Source organism: Neolamprologus multifasciatus, chromosome 11, assembly GCF_963576455.1.
Source record: "Neolamprologus multifasciatus chromosome 11, fNeoMul1.2, whole genome shotgun sequence".
NCBI classification, from domain to species: domain Eukaryota; kingdom Metazoa; phylum Chordata; class Actinopteri; order Cichliformes; family Cichlidae; genus Neolamprologus; species Neolamprologus multifasciatus.
In genome coordinates this window covers 8,613,742-8,632,667 of record NC_140449.1, presented here as the reverse complement: position 1 = coordinate 8,632,667, position 18,926 = coordinate 8,613,742, and the positions used below count along the sequence as shown (strand labels likewise).

The 18,926-nt window shown below is 40.2% G+C and overlaps 1 protein-coding gene across 12 annotated transcripts in view; it reads left to right on the top strand.

Annotated features, from left to right (window-relative positions):
* Window positions 1-2,210: 2,210 nt before the first annotated feature.
* Window positions 2,211-18,926, top strand: part of LOC146507783 (focal adhesion kinase 1-like) — a 64,416-nt gene continuing 47,700 nt past the window's right edge. For 3 of the 12 annotated variants that reach the window (XM_085176447.1, XM_085176448.1, XM_085176445.1), the window contains exon 1: window positions 13,263-18,084. In XM_085176447.1, coding sequence (XP_085032573.1) covers window positions 18,012-18,084 — 73 coding nt within the window. In that variant the 5' untranslated portion in view covers window positions 13,263-18,011. The other 9 variants (XR_014876699.1, XR_014876698.1, XM_085176449.1 and 6 more) reach the window with 6 other exon arrangements.

The window sequence follows — 18,926 nt, the reverse complement described above, 5'->3', positions numbered from 1 at the left end:
GATTAATCATGGTGGTTGAATCTGAATGTCACAAGTTTGTGCCTGCAAAAAGCTGAGAGTGTGGAAACAGAAAGAAATGAGCCTAGTGACTTTTAACACAACTGAGTCACAAACATCCAGTCTGAGCTCGAGTTACACGGCGAGTTTTGACAAGACAAGTTTATTTTGTACTTTTTAAATCCCTCACCAAGAATCTGATAATACTGTCTATGTGCAATTCTAGGTACCTAAGCTACTCTATTTAAGTACAAAAAGACACTGGAGGGGATTTTAAATTGCATGTGTTACAAAAAAGAATGCCTTTGATGCCAAATGTGTCTTTTCTGTGATTCAGCTTGTTGCCTAAATAACAAGATATTTATAAGGTTGTAATAAATCCTAAAAACTCATGATAATTTATATAGCACTTCTTCAAATGTACCACTAGATGGAAGCCTGTGCCTCCTCTTTTCCTCTGATATCATCTGCAGTCAGGCACCACTCAGGTTTATGCAGCCACACAATCCTAACAGACTGTACTGTCTAAAAGAGCTGCATTGAAATCAGTCACATAGAGTCATCCTTCATCACATACTTGGGTTTTAACATTACTCTTCAATTCAGTGTTATGGCTGGGTTTTTGTTTTCTTTGTTTTGTTTTGTTGTTTTGTTTTTGTTGTTTTTTGGGGGTGAGGGGGGTATTTTTTATTGTTTACACAAGAAATTATGTGCCAAGGAAAAATAGCAGAGCTAAAGTGAATAAGAGGGGAAGCTGGAAAGAATTGGACACAGTTTTAAATGTGATTCTTTTTAAATAACCCTTTTAAATCTTATTTTACAAGCCAAATATTTTATACAATATAGATGCATTTATTTGGCCACTGCAGCAGGGCTTTTTTTTCCTGAAACCAGTCAATTAAACTGTGATTTGACTTTCTACCAGTCAATAATACAGCAGAAATGTATGTGTTATACAAAGCCTTAACCTTCTTACAATTCATTTTAGATTAAGCACCATGTTTTTGTCCCAGTAGATGCCAAGGTGTGTGACGTGCACACGTGGGCTGCGCTGCCACGTAATCACGGCATTGTGAGTTAATCCAAGTGTCACCGTCTCTTGCATCATAATTTGCATCACACGTGTGCATGGATAAAAATAATCTCTGTATTCAGAATGTGTCTGCATGAATGTGTGTTTGCATGGGCATAAGCTGGCTGCATGCATGAATTTAGTAGATGTGTAGGTGGGACTGTATGTGTGAGGAGGGGGGGAGCTGTGTGAGTAGATGGATTGTTTTGGGCTTTGGCTGCGAGACAGTGGAGATACACAGTTAGAGGAAAACAAAGCAGCCAGCATCAAAGTCAATAATTGTGTGTGTGTGTGTGGGGGGGGGGGGGGGGGGATCTTTATTTCAAGACCTCTTTTGTTTGCCTTACATCATAAAGCAATGATGAATAATGTATGACATAAATCTCTTAAGATTTCATTTAAACATGAGCTCCAGCACAGCTGTAGGTTCGCTGTGTCCTTTATTTTACTGTTCCTCTGTGTAGTGTGTTCCACTATGAAAATACAAAATACTTTCATCAGCACTGACATACATTTGTGAAACTCACTGTACATCTTTTTATTCAGTGAAGAAGCAAAGACGCACGGTTACAGACAAACGGTGTTGCAGTTTGATAGTGGCAATGACGCTTTACTTCATCCTGCTCTGACAGTCCCTCCCGACACACACACAGACACATGCACCTCTTAAATCTTACAATCAAATAAAGGTGTACTTCAGTGTGTGTACATACTTTAGCCAGATTTGGCGAGGACTCTGTCTAAAATAGAGCCTGTCAGCAACCATATATACAGTAATTTCATGAAGTGCTATTGTTTGGATGACCTATTAACTAGAACCAACTACAAGAAAGAATCAAAACCTCAGAACATAATGTGTTTTCTCCTTAATATGGCAAAAATATGGGCTCAAAATAGATTTCCCTCCATAAAACAATAAAATACCACCATAATATGTTAAATGTGTGGATTTTTAAGACCCCAAGATTAGTGTACAATATAAGGCGGTTTTACTCTTCTGTGCCATTTTTTCTTCATGTGACAAAATAAATAGGGGGATAGTGTAGTACTCCAAAATCTGGATCTCATATGCAGAAAGATTTGGGGTCCCTTGATGCAGGCGTGGACACGTAGGGCCCCTCTCCTCCTGTCAATGAGCCCTGCCAGCTGCAGCCATGTTGTAAAGGATCAGGCTCCTCCAGCAGCAGCAGAGGCAGCAGCAGTGCTAACAGCTAGCGTCAGTGGACACCGACTACCGGGCACGGCGCTGTTGTGGACAAAAACAGACGGGGGAGAGGGACCTGGAGCGCAGAGACATCCATCTAGCCGGTTACTATTATCAGTGGATGTGCTAATAAAATTCAGACGCTCTGGCTGGATAAGGTGTCCGGTTACGGAAAGTAGGTGCGGTCGGGCTCCAGGGCTGAAGCGGGTGAGTATTGATCTCTCTTGGGGGCGAACTGAGTGGGAATAGCCCTGGGTTAGCTTAGCTAGCTTAGCATTAAAGGGGGTAACATACACACACACACACACACACAGACAATGGGGGTTAACGACAATGCACTTAGGTGTGGGTGTGTTTTCAGGAGCTGGCATGAGGGTTTAGAGTGAATTAGCTGATGTGAATTACAAGTCGTATACACGGCGGAGTAATTTGTATTCCTAACAGACAGACAGTGGTGCAGTGGCCGAAAACACCCCTGTGTGTTTCTCCGGTGGGTGCAAAGGTCCAAACCAGGCAGGATTTCTGTCATGCGGAGTAACAACGCCTTTGCAAAACAGCTGTGTTTTGTTGAGCAGTGAGTGGCTCACACTGAGACTTATCTTTTGCAGGCAATGGTTTGGAGACAAAAGGGGGAGACAGCCTTTACTTAAACCTGAATGTCTCAAGTGTTTTGGGGGCTGTTTGCTGCCTTGTCAACCTCAATATTGCACACTGATCACTGAACTAGGCCGATTGAAATGGATTAATATTTGAGCAGATCCTGTGGGGTTTTTTGTGTGTTTTTTAGGGCCACAAATCATTCGTGAGCATGCTTGATGGGATTAAACAGAAATTTATGCATAATGGTAAACCTGACAGAATTAAACCTGGTTCACAGCTTAGTGCCCAGCAGCTCTGTGGTTGAGGGTTTGTCAGTTATTTGCTTTTTTGATTTCAGGGTTTTTTGAATCCAAGCTGCCCTGACTTGTCTCCTACAGATGTCTGTTTTCCTGATGCTTTGCCGTCTTGTTTCCTGCCTTTATGTGGCTGTTACCCCAGATCACATCCCTGCAAACATCCTCTAGCAGCAAAAACCACTGGGTCAGGAAACCAAAGTGTGTTCGCAGATATTATGATGTGATCGTGGACAAAATAACCGTGCTTGACATGGAATATACTTCTCTCCTGAAAAAGGGATATGACCACTTTTTTTTTCTTAGTGAATTATCAAGAAATGTCAGTTTCTTGTGCAATTTCCCTTCCAGCGGATGCCTTTCTGTGTAGATACTATTAAAGCACTCATTAATGTTTGCTCGAGTGCACATCCCACCAGTGCAGCAGTTGATGTTTTTTTTTCACTTCTCTGTTTTTGACTGCATATCAAACCCATTTTTCATTATTCTGAAAAATTGTGCACACGTGATGATCGTGCATGAGTTTTTATTTGTAGAAGTGATGCTTGAAAGGGAAAGGAATGGCTTTGTTTCCGTGTCTGCTGCTTGGTCTCCTCACCTTTTCTCTTGTTACTTCCACTGAGATGAAGATGCATTAATGGGGAAACAACAATTCGGATATTGGATTGATTTCTTTCCCTTATCCCTTTCTTTAGTGATGGTGGGTCTCACAAATTCGACAGGCAGAATGGCGGGATATGATGGGAGAGTTAGTTGGGGAAAGAATGAGAATCAAGCATTTAGAAGGAGGAGGCAACAGTTTGGAAATGAAACTCAGCCCCCCAGGTGTGTCAGTCCTAAACATTCAGTGGGCGGGTGTTTTCACTCTCCTATAAGTGACAGCATACAGTACAACAAGGAAGTGCAGAGAGAGGGGAGAGGAACGCACGGACATTCATGATTTAGCGGTGGACCGGGTCTCTGCGTACTGACTGCCAACATGCAGTTCTGGGATTTCTTGGGTTGCACCAATGGAGGTATGTATGTGTGCGTTTATACTGATGGCTTTGTGAATCTTCTTGGCGTTGATTGGACCGGTGTGTGCTCTGTGAGAGGCAGGTAGAGAGGGTCTGGCAGGCAGAAAGCTGGAAAGGAATTTGTTCTGTGCACCGCTGTGCAAGCAGTTGCATGTGAAAAGTCTCACAGACAGGTAAAGAGTGGAACACAAACAAACAAGATTAGGGCACTGATAAGGTGTCGGCCCATTGTGTTTTATTTGTTAAACCTGGTTGGTTCCTTCTCATCTTTTTTAGATTAAGTGGCAGAGATCTGCTTGTTTGTAGCTTTAAGCCTAAATTAAAAAGTCTTTTTCTTATTTTGCTGACTCGACGTAACTTATGAATCATAGCGTAACTGTGCGCTGTCCTGTCTGCACTAAGCGTATTTAAACTTTTCTTGGGAACAACTCTGAAACCTCCTCAGCTTGACGTTCGGTTATAACAAAAACGGCTGTGGTTATAGTTCCTAATCATTGCGCTCATAATTTAGAGGAACTGGCACCTATGTCAATGAAAGCCAAAAGCTAAACAGGAGTAGGTTTAACTCTTAGCGAGATGATCACATGTAACCCTGACTTTTTTTTTCTTTTTTAAATCCTAACCAGCTTTTTCTAAGTTAAAACTGTATCTAAGTCTTTCTTCATACATACAGCTTTTTAAGGTGGTTTAAAAAGCATATTGGAGTCCAAGCTTGTAGTCTTCTTTGTTCAGCCACATTTGGTTATACTTGCACCGCAAAGAGTTAAACATCAGATTTCTTGTTTTGTACAACAACTGCCCACAGCTATCAAATGTCCCTTTTTTCTTGTTCAGAGGACTGTAAGTAGCTGAACAGTTTGTCATATTGCCTTTATAGCTGAAAATCAGATTGTCCCTACGCCTATAGAAAAAAGGGAATTCAGTGTGTTTGTGTCTGCAATATTAGCTTACATATAAAACACACCCGTAGAATCTATAAAGGATATAAAACTCCAGCTTATGATCTCAGTTAAGTTGTGTCGTCTCATGTCTTGCCTTAAATGTGGTTACTTTATTGTGCTGCATTGAATTCCAGGACACTTCGAGCTCCAACACCCATCCTGTGCCCCAGGCAATGTTTTCTGCTATTGCGCCAATAACTATAACTAAGATACCTGATGGCTTGTGTCATATTTTTCACGCTTACAATCACAAATAAAAAGTAGCTTTTGCTTTAAACGTTTCCTTAGCTGAAGCAGCTATCCATAAACTTTCCAAGTTTGTAAAGTGACAGATTAAACATGAGGTCATAGGATATACAATATGCTTAACTGTAGCCAGATAGACGTTTAGTTTCTGCTACAAATCGTGGAGAACAGTGTTACAGTTGGTTTGTTGAAGTTGTTGCCATATTTTCAGGTAATACAGAAGGAGGCTGTCTTGAAAGATCAGTGACTGTATGACTGGAAGCGAGCGCTCACGTGTCACCATCAGTCTGCCCTTATTTGCATCCACAGCTCACTGTTTTGCTTAAGTTATTCCATGTGGGTCAGCACTGACTGCCTGTGAGACGTTCAAATCAATTTCAGGGCCTCATTCTAACATAATTTCGCTGTTTAGCTTTCATAGTTTTAAAGCCTCTTCTAAGGAAATGAATTCACAGTGCATCTGACTCTCGCCTGTATCCGACAGGTAATTAATAGGTAATTATTTAGATAATTATTTTTTAATTACAGTTTTGCCTTCCTAACATTATACAAACAAGAATAATTATATTGAAGATAAAATTCCTGTTTCTTCTGCGTCCTGTTTTGCAGTCGTACATTTGTTTTGTTGTAAATACAACACATTCCTTTCCTGTACAGCTGTGGCTTTTGCCCCCACCTAAACTCAGACTCACCGTGGCAGGTTTAGATCAATCCACATGAATATTTTTCAAATTCAAGAAGGTCCACTGTGAAGATATTTTCACACACAAAAAAAGTTTAACAGTTACGTTATTCCAAAATCCATTACCTATCATATCATTATTAACAAAGTGATTGTGATTATGATTTTTCATTTCTTTCTTTTTTTTTGCCATAGTTGGTTAGTTCTCAGTTTGCTGAACAAGTATGGCCTGTTTGAAAGGGCTGCCAGCAGAAAGCCACTTCTCACTAAAAAGAACATGGCAGCACAGCTTCGGTTTGCAAAGTTGCATCTGAGCAAACTACAAGACTTCTGTAGATGTTTGGCCATAGTGCACAGCACCATGTTTGGCAACACAGAAACACACCATTTTAGAGCAAACACTTCATAGCAACTGTCATCAAGACGGTGGAGTCGTGATGATGGCGGCCACAGCACCTGGACATCTTGCAGTCACTGAGTTGAGCGTGAGCTCCTCTGTATGTCAAGTATTCTGAAGTCAAATGTGAGGTTGCCTGACTGACACCTGAAGCTTGCCTGAAACTGGGTCATGCAAAAGGACAATGATCCCTAACACAACACAAAATCTATAACAATGGCTGAAAAAGAAAAGAATTAAGGTGTTGCGAAGCTTAGAGCTGTAAACAAATGCAAATAAATAAACAAATGCCAATCAACCTCAAATGAACTAAAGTAACATGGTAAAGAAGAGGGGGGCGACACAACAACGTAAAAGAGTTCTACAAACTACTGATTCATGGGATGTATTTATTTTTTTCACTGTGAGAACTTTCACATGCCATCAGGATGTCTTGCAAACATGTGCAGTATTAGACTGAAATGGCAAAGACTAAATGGGAAATCAAACTGAACATTTTAGAAAGAATTACATGACAGTCAGTTTGTCTGTGAAGGTTCTCAGTCATCCAGGTCATCGGGTGAGTTCACTCACAATGAACTCACCCGAAACTCTGGCTGATTGGGACCCACACCCAGTTTCACACCTTGGCTCAGGCGATTAGAGGATCATCAGGGGGTCCTTTTGTCCCTCTGTGGGGGGACACTCCCACTAGGTTTATATCTGGGACTCTCCACCATTTGACCTTAGAACTGAAGAAGCTTCTCGGATGAGAGGTGAAACGTCTTCAAGTAACTTAAAGAAGTCCAGACGCTTTTCTTTGCAAGCTCCATGACAGTCAGTTAATATCCATATCTGTGTTCAGTCCAGAATCAGTCCAGACTGCTATGTTATAATATGTTAAAAGTCAAGTCCTTCACCTCACAGTGACTTGTATAAAAAGGTGTGAGATGATTAGCAAATATATATTTATAGAACAGATTAAAAAAGTTATGCCATTGACATTACAGATTGTTTTTTTCTGTCTGACTAATGTTTCCACTTATAAGCTTGTGTAAGAAAATGAAATGAACCTCAAGTGTTTTGAAACTAGGTTTGATATAGTCATCTGTGACCGGTCACCTTGGCTGTGAAGGTTCTTGGCTCATAGGTCTATTTAATGCTAGACAGTATTTATTTTAATAGAGTAAATGAATTGGGAGGTATTTTATGTAATACATATATTAGATCAAATGTTTTGGGTAACTAATCCCTTTTTCTCAGTTCCTGAAAGTATTCTAAGATGAGAAGGTTCTGCTAGACCCCGGTGCTGCTGTGGTTTGGTTTAATGTGTTTCTAAATGTTAACTTTGGGGCAGTGTACTGCACACTGAGGTAGAGCCATAAAATGGCTTATAAACGGAAGAAACTATAAATCTATTAAATCGGTGGAAAACCTGCAAGAACAGGAGGGAATAAAGTGGGTATCTGAGAGTGCATACTGCACACGTGCCTCGTAAAATCACAGATTTGATATGAAGTCAAAAACATTTACTCTTTAAATAAAGAAAACAATGTGATCTGAAATTAAATCATTAATTTGTTCAGCCAGAGAGAAGACGTGATCCAACTTCACAAGGCGCTGACTGGTTTCAAAAAATAAACCTGCCTCACCAGTCACTTTATTAGGTACACCTGTTCAACTTCTAGTTAATAGAAATAACTAATTAGCCAATCAGATAGAAGTAAGTTAGCACATTTAGGCATGGTGAAGATGACCTGCTGAAGTTCAAATTGAGCCTCAGAATGAGGAAGAAAAGTGATTTTAAGTGACTTTGAACATGGCATGGTTTTTTAAACAACACATCAAACGTAGATACAGATTTGCTTCAGCAGCAGATGACCACACCAGCTGAAGTAACCTATGAATTGAGGTTACCGTTGCACAGATTCACCAAAATTGGAAAACGGATAATTATAAAAAAACATTGTCTGATCTGATGAGTCTTGATTTCTGCTGTGATGCATGAATGATCGACCAGCAGGCATTGATCCAACGTGTGAGTTGTTTGAAAATATTTTCTTGGCTCACTTCGGGTCCCTTGGTAGCCTTGGAGCGAAAATCACAGCCTACCTGGATATCGCTGCTCGCCATGTCCACCTCTTTATTACCACAGTGTGCGTATCATCTGATGGATACCTCCAGCAGTGTAACACACCATGTCATAATGCTCAGATAATCTCAGACTGGTTTCTTGAACAAGACAAAGAGTTCTCAAATGTTTCCAAATGGCCTATCTGGAGCATCTTTGCAATGTGGTGGAACGGGACATTCCTATCGTGGATGTGCAGCCAACAGGTGTACGGTTACCATCTGATGATGTCGTGCCAATGCGGCCAAAATCTCAGAGGAATGTTTTCAGCGCCTTGTTGGATGCAATGAAAAATTCAGGCAATTCTAAATTAAAAAGTAAAAGGAATCCAAACTACTACTGACAGGATATACCCAATACGTAGTTCTTTAAAGGTCCATTTGAGTTTAAGTTGTAATGTCTTCAGGTTCTTATTTTTGTTTTTCTTCTCTAATGTTATAGCGGTAAAAATGTAATTAAATAAAGTCCTAAGAATTTTTTTGATTCTTCTGCTGAATTGAGTTCGTGTGACTGCACTGGAAAGTGTAGCAGTGAACATATTAGCTGCTTACTTTTGGCTGCTCCCTTATTCACAAGGGGCTGATTAATTTGGCAGCTTTTTCTTCTTATTATTTCTAACACTCGATGACCTCCCTGATGGGGAACAGAGATCTATAGAACCAGCTATATATTGCTGATTAGGTGAATACATAAACCACTATACTGAAACTACTCTGGCTTCTGTTGGTCTGTGTACTATGAGTGGGCTATAAAGGCTACTACACAAGTGTTTCAGGTGAAGAAAACTTAAGCTTTGTGACATCAGCAAATCTTCATTTTTTCTGCTTAACATTAAAAATCCAGATGTGAAGAACTGCTCTGGTGTAAATGAGAACTTCCCTTCCTTGTGGTCTCAATACTGCAATAAACCTTTTTTTTTTAATAGCTGCTACGTACAGGGACAACTACCTCATTAAAGCCTTAGCTGCCACTGTGGTGACTGCTCTGATGCTGCACTCAGTTCTGTTCCCTGCTATTCTGTTGTACTGTGTTCTGACAGGCTGATCAGTGCAAAAGGCTGTTGTTGTTTTCATGATGAGAATGGAGTTGTGCAATGCCCTTAGCATGGTGTCAACTGGTGTAGCCTCTGCGATTTACAGCCAGAGGCAATAGCTTTTTCACTCTGAGTGGGAAAGCAAAAGAATAGCGGCCGAGAGCACGAGGGAGTAAATATGACAGAGTAGGAAGGAGAAGCGCTGAAGTGTGTTTATGCGACTGAAAATGTCTTCAGCGGCTCTATTGACAGATGTATCATCTCTAACAGGCTCTAGTCTGGGGACATTATTTGTGGATTTAAAAAGTTTGATTTGGATTTAAATCATTTCTCATGACAAAGACAAGTCTCTTGAACTACATATGAAGATGTTTTGTGTCTGTGTTGTACTTATGTTGCCACGCATACGGTAAATGTTTAAAATAGGTGCAGCTGTATTTATCACATTTTAAAGAGCAGTGGCGGTTTGGTATATTACTCTTTGATGTATATTTTTAAATGTCAAGAAACATTTCGATACATCCTTTATCCTTTGGCGTTCTTTGCTGAATGTACTGCCAGTTCTAGCTTTAAATTGCCGACAATCCTCCATGTTGCTTTTATCGGTATTGAATATTACACTCGGTGTGAGGTAGAGCGGAGAATAATGCCAGGATTGGAGTTGTGCTGCTTTTTGTAACAGCATGCTACTTGTAGCCAGCGCTTTGGACTCAACTTTGGCAGGAACAAACAGGATTATGTGTTTACAGGAAATTGCTGTGTGTAAAGTGGTAGAGCATACTCTGAGCATCAGTGAACCAACGAGAAGTAATAAAAACACACCATAAAATGTAACTTATTGGAATCCACGGTAAGTTATTACACGGTATCCATCCATCCTATTTTCTGCCCTTTAACTGGTGACAAGTGCAGGAGGACATTGAGGTGTTCCCAAGCCAGCCGAGAGTGTGTCCTAGAACTGTATGAGAGACTCCTTTTAGTAGGACATGCCGAAAACACCTCATCTGTGATGTCCTATTCAGATGCCCCGATGTGGAAAAGAAGCGGTTCTGCACTGAGCCCCTCCCAAATGATTAAATCCCCTACCTTGTCCTAAAGGGAGAGCACAACGTTATTTCAGTGGAAGCTCATTTTCACCGCCTGTGTCCCTAATCTCATTCTTTCAGTCTCTACCTAGAACTTGTGGCCGTAGGTGAGATCAGGGAACATACATAGACCGATAAATCGACAGCTTCACTTTCACGCCCAGCTCTGTCTTCACCACGGCAGATTAGTAAAGCATCTGCATCGCTGCCAATCCACACCGATCCATCTGTCAATCTCCCACTCCACTCTCCTCTCACTTGTGAAAGAGACCCCAAGAAACTTCTCCATTTGGGAGAGCAGCTCTTTGACCTGGAAAGGGAACTCTACGCCCTTCCTGGCTGAAAACCGTGGCTCGAGACTTGGAGGTGCTAACTCTCCTTCCCACCATTTCACACTCGACTGCAAACTACCCCAGTGTGAGCCAGAGGTAGATGTCTGATGAAGCCAAAAGAGCTACATAATCCACAAAAAGTATTCCTGAGGCTACCAAAGCAGTACAGTACATGCTATACTGCAGTTTTATTTATGTCAGAATTGTGAGTAAGCACAGTTTACTAAAGATCTTAGCTTTAATACCACAGATTGTATTCAAATAATAGATTAAATAGTAAAGCCAGCACTGAAAAGCCCCAGGAGGTGACTCTAGTGGAAAAACAAGTCAGGCTTTATAGAAGTAGGTGGGAAAAACAACTCTGGCTTCCCTGATGTTTGACCTCAGTAAACACTTTCCTAATTAGGTTATGTTTGCAATTGCTAGGCTCAGGTCTTATTAAATAAAAGAGGATGCTTATTTGGTAAATTATGGTGTTTATCAGAGATAAAAAGAATAATCAGGCAGGATATGCTTTAGGGTGAGCCTGCTTTGTCTGAGTGTAGTCTTAAATTTCCAGTTTTAAAACTGCGCGATTGTGACAGTGGAAGGCTTCAGGGCTTCAAAATGAGACTTCATGAACTTATGGCTATATCTTCCACGTTCTATATACAGTGTATTATTAGTGTTGCATTTATTTCATTTTGAAATATGTTGTTGTAAAACAGTTATGTTGTCCGACAGCGTATTGCAAGAAGATATTCACACATGTTCCAGTACCAAATTCCTACTAATTACATTAAGTTCTTATCACAGTATTACATCTTGTTTGTTGCCAATTGAAAATGAACATATTTGTCTTCTGCTAATAGCAGACAGTGTTTGCATCTGTCTTTGAATGAAACTCTAAAACTATGCCTTTTCTGTTACCAGTCTCTTACACTTATTCTATCTCGTCTCAGGTGTTCACTAAGAAGCCGTACCAATCAAAAATTATTTAGCTGTTTTCCATCTGTGGCCACTTCATCGAATTCCTTTGTGCAACTGATAAAAATAAAAATATTTAGCTTGCACACAGCCTAAAGTGAGTCCTTAATATTGAATCAGTGCACACCTCCAGCTTAAAAATGATTATTAATGAAGCCAACAATTACTCATCCCAGTCTAATTGGTTATAGCTTTATTAAATGCAGGTTGGTGACGTGCTTGTCAACACAATTTTCTAGAGACACTGTAACACAGTACATACCTGAACCCTGATGTGCTTCAAGTTGATACAAAGTAACATAAAACTGTATGGAACTAGGACTAACCTTTTTTTTTCCCTACACGTATTATAAAGACAAAGCCTCAGCATCCTTATTAGCACCACAGTCCTGTTGTCTGTTGCTTAGTAACCGATGTCAGCTTAGCTTCAGAGTGTTGGACATTTCTGCATAATGTTCAGTTTGGTTTCATTGTTGTATGAGAATCTAGAGAGTGAAAGTATGGGAGAGAGGAGCGTTAGGTAGAGAGGTCAGGGGACAGATTGAGATTTGAATGTGAGCTGGAGGTGAAGCTGTTATAGCATGACGGCGCGGATATATTCTGTCAAGTCATGATTGTCGCCTCGCTCCATCCGTCTGGAACGCAGCTCACATCAAATCCTCCTCATTCATCACTGCTGCTGTGTGCTCAGTGCTGACAAACGTGTAAAGAAGTGAATGTGATGAGCATGATTAGAAATTCATTTTTGTGTGTTCAGAATTAAAATGGGAATTTTATTCAGTTAAATTGGGAATTTTGGAGTAGTCAGCATCCTCTCTGGTGAAACCTTTGGTAGTAATGTTATCTGTTGTTTTATTTTTTTTTTTACCTGTCAAGCTCTTCTCTTAAGTCTTCTTTTGTCTCTTCATTTATTTTTCTTTATTCTGCTGTACAGTACCTCTGAAATGTTAAAGTAGTTTCAAGTTATCCATGCATGAAAAATCATCTTCTGTCAAGTACTGAATGGGATGCAGAGAAAAATGGCTTTAAAATGTGCTAATTTTGTGGTTTTGGTCACAGACAAGTTTTAGAGAATATCTACCCCATTTACAGCTGAGTGCTGTAGCGAGAATAATGCAGGATGTAGGTCACTGAGTCGTTTTCACAAATTTATCAATTAAGACTTTTTTTTCTCCCTCTCTCTTTCTTTTCGCAGACATTTCCAGAATATCATACTATGCCGGTGAGTACAATTTGAATTGTTTTCAATATATGAAGGTATTATGTCTATTTTCTATCAACTAATGATAGGAATTAAAAAACGATTGAGTTTAGGAATCAATGTGAAAGTAAAAAAAAAATTGTAATATCAAGGTATTGTCAATAGCCTAGATGTGTATTTTTTAAATACATACTCATGTTCTATCAAAAAAAGTAAAATCGTGGAGCCCTTTCTTTATTAACTTTTCACACACTGGTGAGCAAATTAGTGTTTGTCGCCCTGCTCAGCTGTGATGTAGCATATGCTGCTGGAAAAACTATGACATGATTTGTAAATTACTCCAAACATCTTTTTCTGTTCTGTAGAAGATATTTTCATGCTGGTGTATGTTGGTAAGGATTTACCATTATTTAGCTAAAATATATCAGCAGGCTTTATTTTAAACATTGTTTAAATCATGTAAAATGTTTAAAGCCAGTATAACACTGCAGGCTAACATGTGAAGTATACAGTACATGAATGGTTATATCAGCTTTATTTTGAATATACTTTCCTTTTGCAACCTTTTTGTTGAATAAAAGTGGATATTGTACGTAGTTTGGTTTAGAGCACTTGTACAGAGGTGCTGTTCTGCTTTTTCCTTTTTATTTTTAAATCAGGTGTTATTTGATATTATCCCAGACTTAAACAAGGCCAGTGTTACTGCATCACGGAGCAGTTTGAAGTTGAGCAGAATAATTTTAAAGGTATAGATGAGACATTTTATAGCCCTTAGCACCAGTATCTCTCCATAGCTGTTGCTAGGTAACTGTTGATCCTACTGTATGTCTACAAGCAATATTCTGCTGAATATTCTGAGCTGAGAAAGACCAAAACAAAATTTACATTTCTTAACTCTGGGAGTTCTCTAATGCTAAAGTTGAAGTTGGCACAAACCTGTAATCACATGAAGCTTCCTCAGTTTGCTGGAAAACGACAACAATAAACCATCCAGCGTGCAGACTGGCAGAATGTAACCTTTGTGGCTGATAATGGCACAGGATAAACTCCTTCTATAACACCTTTTGGACACAGTTTCTGTCCTGTAACAGTCAAATAGTGATATGATGCATAAAACAGAAAGATCCCGAGTCATTTCTTTGCAGTAGCAGCATTACACTTTCTCCTCTCTGTTTGTACTTAATGCACAGCATGTATCCAGAGCTAATGTACCAGTGTTTTAAATGAAGTTTTAGAAATGCACTCACCGGCCACTGCATTAGTTACGCACACTTTGCTAGTGCTGGCTAGGACCTCCTTTCGCTTCCAGAATTGGCTTAGATTCATAGATTCAACAAAGTGCTGGAAACATTCCTCTGAGATTTTGGTTCATAATGACGCAGTGGCTGCAGACATCTATGATGTGAATATCCCATTCTAGTACATCTCAACGGTACTCTACTGGGTTAAGATCTGGTGACTGTGGTGGCCAGTGAACTTATGTTATGGAGAAATCAGTTTGAGATGATTTGAGCTTTGTGATGTCTTAATCTGAGGAAGCAGCCATCAGAAGATGGGTACACTGTGGTCATAAAGGGATGGGCATGGTCAACAGCAATTCTCAGGTCGGATGTGGTTTTTAAACATTACGACAAACATTACTGTGCACCACAACCAGCAGCCTGAACCTGTGATACACGGCAGGATGGATGTCTGCTTTTATGCTGGGTACGCCAAATTTTGACCTAGCCGTCTGAATATTGCATCAAAAATAGAGGCTCGTCAGTTCAGGCAATTTTTTTTCATTATTCTGTTATTTAATTTGGTGAGCGAGAGTGAATTGTAGCTTCAGTTTCCTGTTCTTAGCTGATACGAGTGGCATTCGATGTGGGCTTCCGCTTCCATCCTGGTGCTCAGTTTGAACTTCATAGCCTCTGTTGACATTACATTAATTAAGAGTCTTAATCAGGTATACCTAATAAAGTGGCGGTAACTGTGATGGTCTGAAAAGTGGGAACACGCATGTCAAAAAGACAAAATAAGTTCGGGAATTTATTGTAATAATTTTATTTTCTGAATATTAAACACAAAAAGTTGCCTTTTTGATATATTTGCAGAATTAACTAACTAAAAATGTTTGTGCTATTCTATTTGGTTTACTATTTTGTTCAATAAAAAAAGTAAAGTAGACATCCTAGCATTTAAACATGTTTCCTGTGTGGCTTGGCATACTCGGTGAGTAATTGCTTGCAGCGCTTAGCCACTAGAAGCTTAGCTGTAAAGCGTTCACAACATCTTGTGCGCTGTCACATTAGAGGGATTGAATGTTGGAGTGCTCTGCTGCCAGTGAAGCTCGCAGGCTGCAGGAGCAGGTGAAATATGTGTGGAGAGGAGGAGAGCGTGGACAGAGGGCAGTGTAGACCTGCTGAGGGCTGCAGAGTCAAAAGGGGGAGGGATGGTGTAGAGAAATGTAGACAAACAAATGTCGTAAGTGGTAGGAGAGTGGAATGTGTGTTTTCAGTGGCTAATCACTAATCTTGGTAAAACCGTGTGTGTGTGTGTGTGACAGGTTTGTGTGTTCATATGAATTGTTTATTAAAGTCACCGGGTCCTTTTTAGCATTCTGTCCAATCAGCTCACCTACTTTCCACTGCATCAAGTCTCATTTACAATGTTTATACCTATCTTTCTTCCTGCTTCTCTTCCGTGTGCCCCCCCCCCCCCCCCCCCCCCCCGCCTTACACACATGCACACCTCTGCAAACACACCAACATCCCCCTCCCCTCCATGGTTGTGCCTGTTAGCAATCCGAGCAGCTTTTTCGCAGCGTGGTCGCAGCAGCTTAAACCTAAAACACAGCAGAGGAGAAACACTTGGCTCACAGACGCACACTCTCACTTTTTGCTGACACTCACATGCAGTCACTTTGATTTCATATTTCCTATGCATTTCGCTCTCTCTCGCTCTCTCAGACGCGCACACGCACATATGGGAACTCTAATACACCCTTTTTGGCTTACACTCAGTCTGATCTTCATGCTTTTCAGTGCACTCATTTTGACTCCTTAAAGATTTTGCTGGATGAGCAGTCTGTGTGTGCGTGTGTTTGGGTGTATCTGTGTATGTGTGAGAGGTTGGAAGTTATGTTGTAACTGCTCTCGCTTCTCTTCCGCCGCCACAGAAGAAAGACTAAGCAACACGCCGCTGCCTGACTTCGAAATGGATTTACAGCATCAAACCTGCTCTTGCTAAATATTTTTTCCTTTTTTTAGTCCTGCTTCCATCCTGGTCTTTTTCTTTTCTTTTCTTCATTCACTTATGTCCCGCTCTAGCGTCAGATACCTGCTCTGACCTGGTTAACTCCTGCTGGCTCTGAGCATTGTGGGAAAGCTTTGGAGGACGTGAGGCTCAGCTTCTCCCTGAGGTTTCTCTGCTTCTCTTTCATCATTCCGCTCGCTTTATTTCTTCTCTTTTTCCCCCATCTCAAAATGTTCTTTTCCACTCATCTTTAATTCTAACTGCATCTCGTTTTTCTAATTTTTATTTCTTTCAGCTTTATGTCTTTGCTCTTTCTTTATCCCCCTTGCTTCAGTCACTCTTATTTTCCTCTCCCTCACTAGGCTCATTTTCTGTGCCCTACATTTTTGTGTCTTTTTCACTGATGCCTGTTTCTCTGGTCTCCTTGCTGTGATCTGCGTTGCCATCCCCTCTGGACAGCATTGTGGATTTACAGAACAGAACTGCTACCTTCCTTTGGAAAATGATCGCTTGATGTGATTTGATGGAGTCCTACGTATCCAGTGAGGGCTGTCACTTTTATTTTGTATCCTGGAAATTTGACGTGTAATGCCAAACCCCGGTGGCTGAAGATTTATGGCTGCAGGAAAGAAACCTTTGAGTTTATTATCAAGGAGTGATATATTGGATCACTAACTCCCTACCGATGACCTGAATTTGATATTTTGTGGGAATTTATTGGCCTACAAGATGGCCTAATAGGGAAGGAAATCATCAGTCATGTGTATCTTTTTCTGGAAGCTTCCACTGAACTGTCCTTGAGCAAATTACTGAATTATCTCTACCCTCTGAGGCTCAGTCTCCTTGGGGTGAAAGAGCTTCCTGACAGAGGATCGTTACATATTACGTTGCAAAATTTTCTGTGTGAAAGGACATGGCAAGAGTCAGAGCGGCTGATTACTAAGACCAGGAATCCAAGTTGATGACTCCTGAAGTGGAGTAATGTTTCAAAAAGCTGTGGAGAAATGAGTTGCAGTCTTGTGATTGGAGCTTGGATTTTCTCACTAAATATTAGACATGAAATATTTATAAATTAGATTATTATGCACAAGAAGCCCTGATGGACCTCTGTGTCAGTATTATTTAAAAGCTATTGGATCTTCTCTATCAGCTGCACTTTTAGTCTAATGTAGTGACTGCTACAGCATAGACAGCAAGCCAGCCAGTGTTTTCTCTGTTTGATGTGTCGTCAGTACAAAAGATATTTGACACTCTTTATTTCCTCCTATTAGATTATTTCCTTTACTGGCATTACTTTCAATTCTGGGATGCTAATTGATTTTTTTTTTTACTACGATTTATTTTTTTTTACAATCAATAAGCTTTTTACCAAAAAGACTCCAGTCACCAGCACAACAAATTCCCACTGTTTTTCACATCTTGTTGATTTTTTTTTTAATCAGATGTTTTCAGATTTATCTACCTGGAATTTTTTTTTAATTGTTGCATAAAGCCCAATGAGGAACTGCCCCTAGTCATAGGCTCTATGCTGTTTTTAGGGCCCAGTAGTTTTGTCTGGGCCCTGTGGCCACACCTGGAATTGCTCCCCCTACAGTACAAATGGAGAGCAGCGGCTGCATCCCTCTCTGCTGGACCAAGGGGGGGTGCATTTATGCACAGCACCCCTTACCAAGTAGGTATTAAGAAGCATCAGTAGAGAAATTGGAGATGTATACTATGCATTGTCTAGTTAGTACTTTCTGCTGTTTATTTCACTTAATTCTCGCTCTTTATGAATATAACATTAAATCCATAATAATTGATGATGCAGTATCAACTATTCATGAATGCAGTGCACTGTTCTTTCATTAGGTGCATATATGGTAAATGCCAGTGGATATAGGTATCCTGAACAAGATGAATTGTACTTTTCATCACGCTGAGCTTTGGGTGTTTTCACAGTATGCTACAGGCATAATGATCTGTACTGTTTCTGTTTGCTGTCAGAATTTGTTACACGTCAGATCCAGTTGCAACAATGGCTGAACTTAACTTAGTTAGTTGCCGACGCTGTCTAATGAGAGTATATGTCAGTCCATGTTTACAGCACTTGAGTCAAACCTCGGTTGCTGTATTTGTACTTGCAAGACACAACAAGTTGCTCCTGATGCACTGATTGAAGTGTGAGTGTTAGATAGAAACAGATTAAAAAACGTGCTTATGTGAATGAGACATGTTGTATAAAGTGCTTTTAGTGTTAAAGTAGTATATATGGTTGGTTTTTTGTCAGTATTAAACTGTTGAAATATTTGCAACTAATGTTTAGCCTTCACACATCTGCTCCTCAGTCTAATATAGATTATGCGTATCCTTGGCAGTAGCGAGAGAAATACGTGGAGAGGGGGGGAAGCAGAGGAAAATGAAGATGAGAGAAAGATGAGAGGGAGGAAGGAGGAGAGGTGGTTCAATAGGACAGGAGGATCAAATGGACTTGTGAAGGCAGTGGCTAAAAGGTCTGTAAGTATGAGAGAAGGG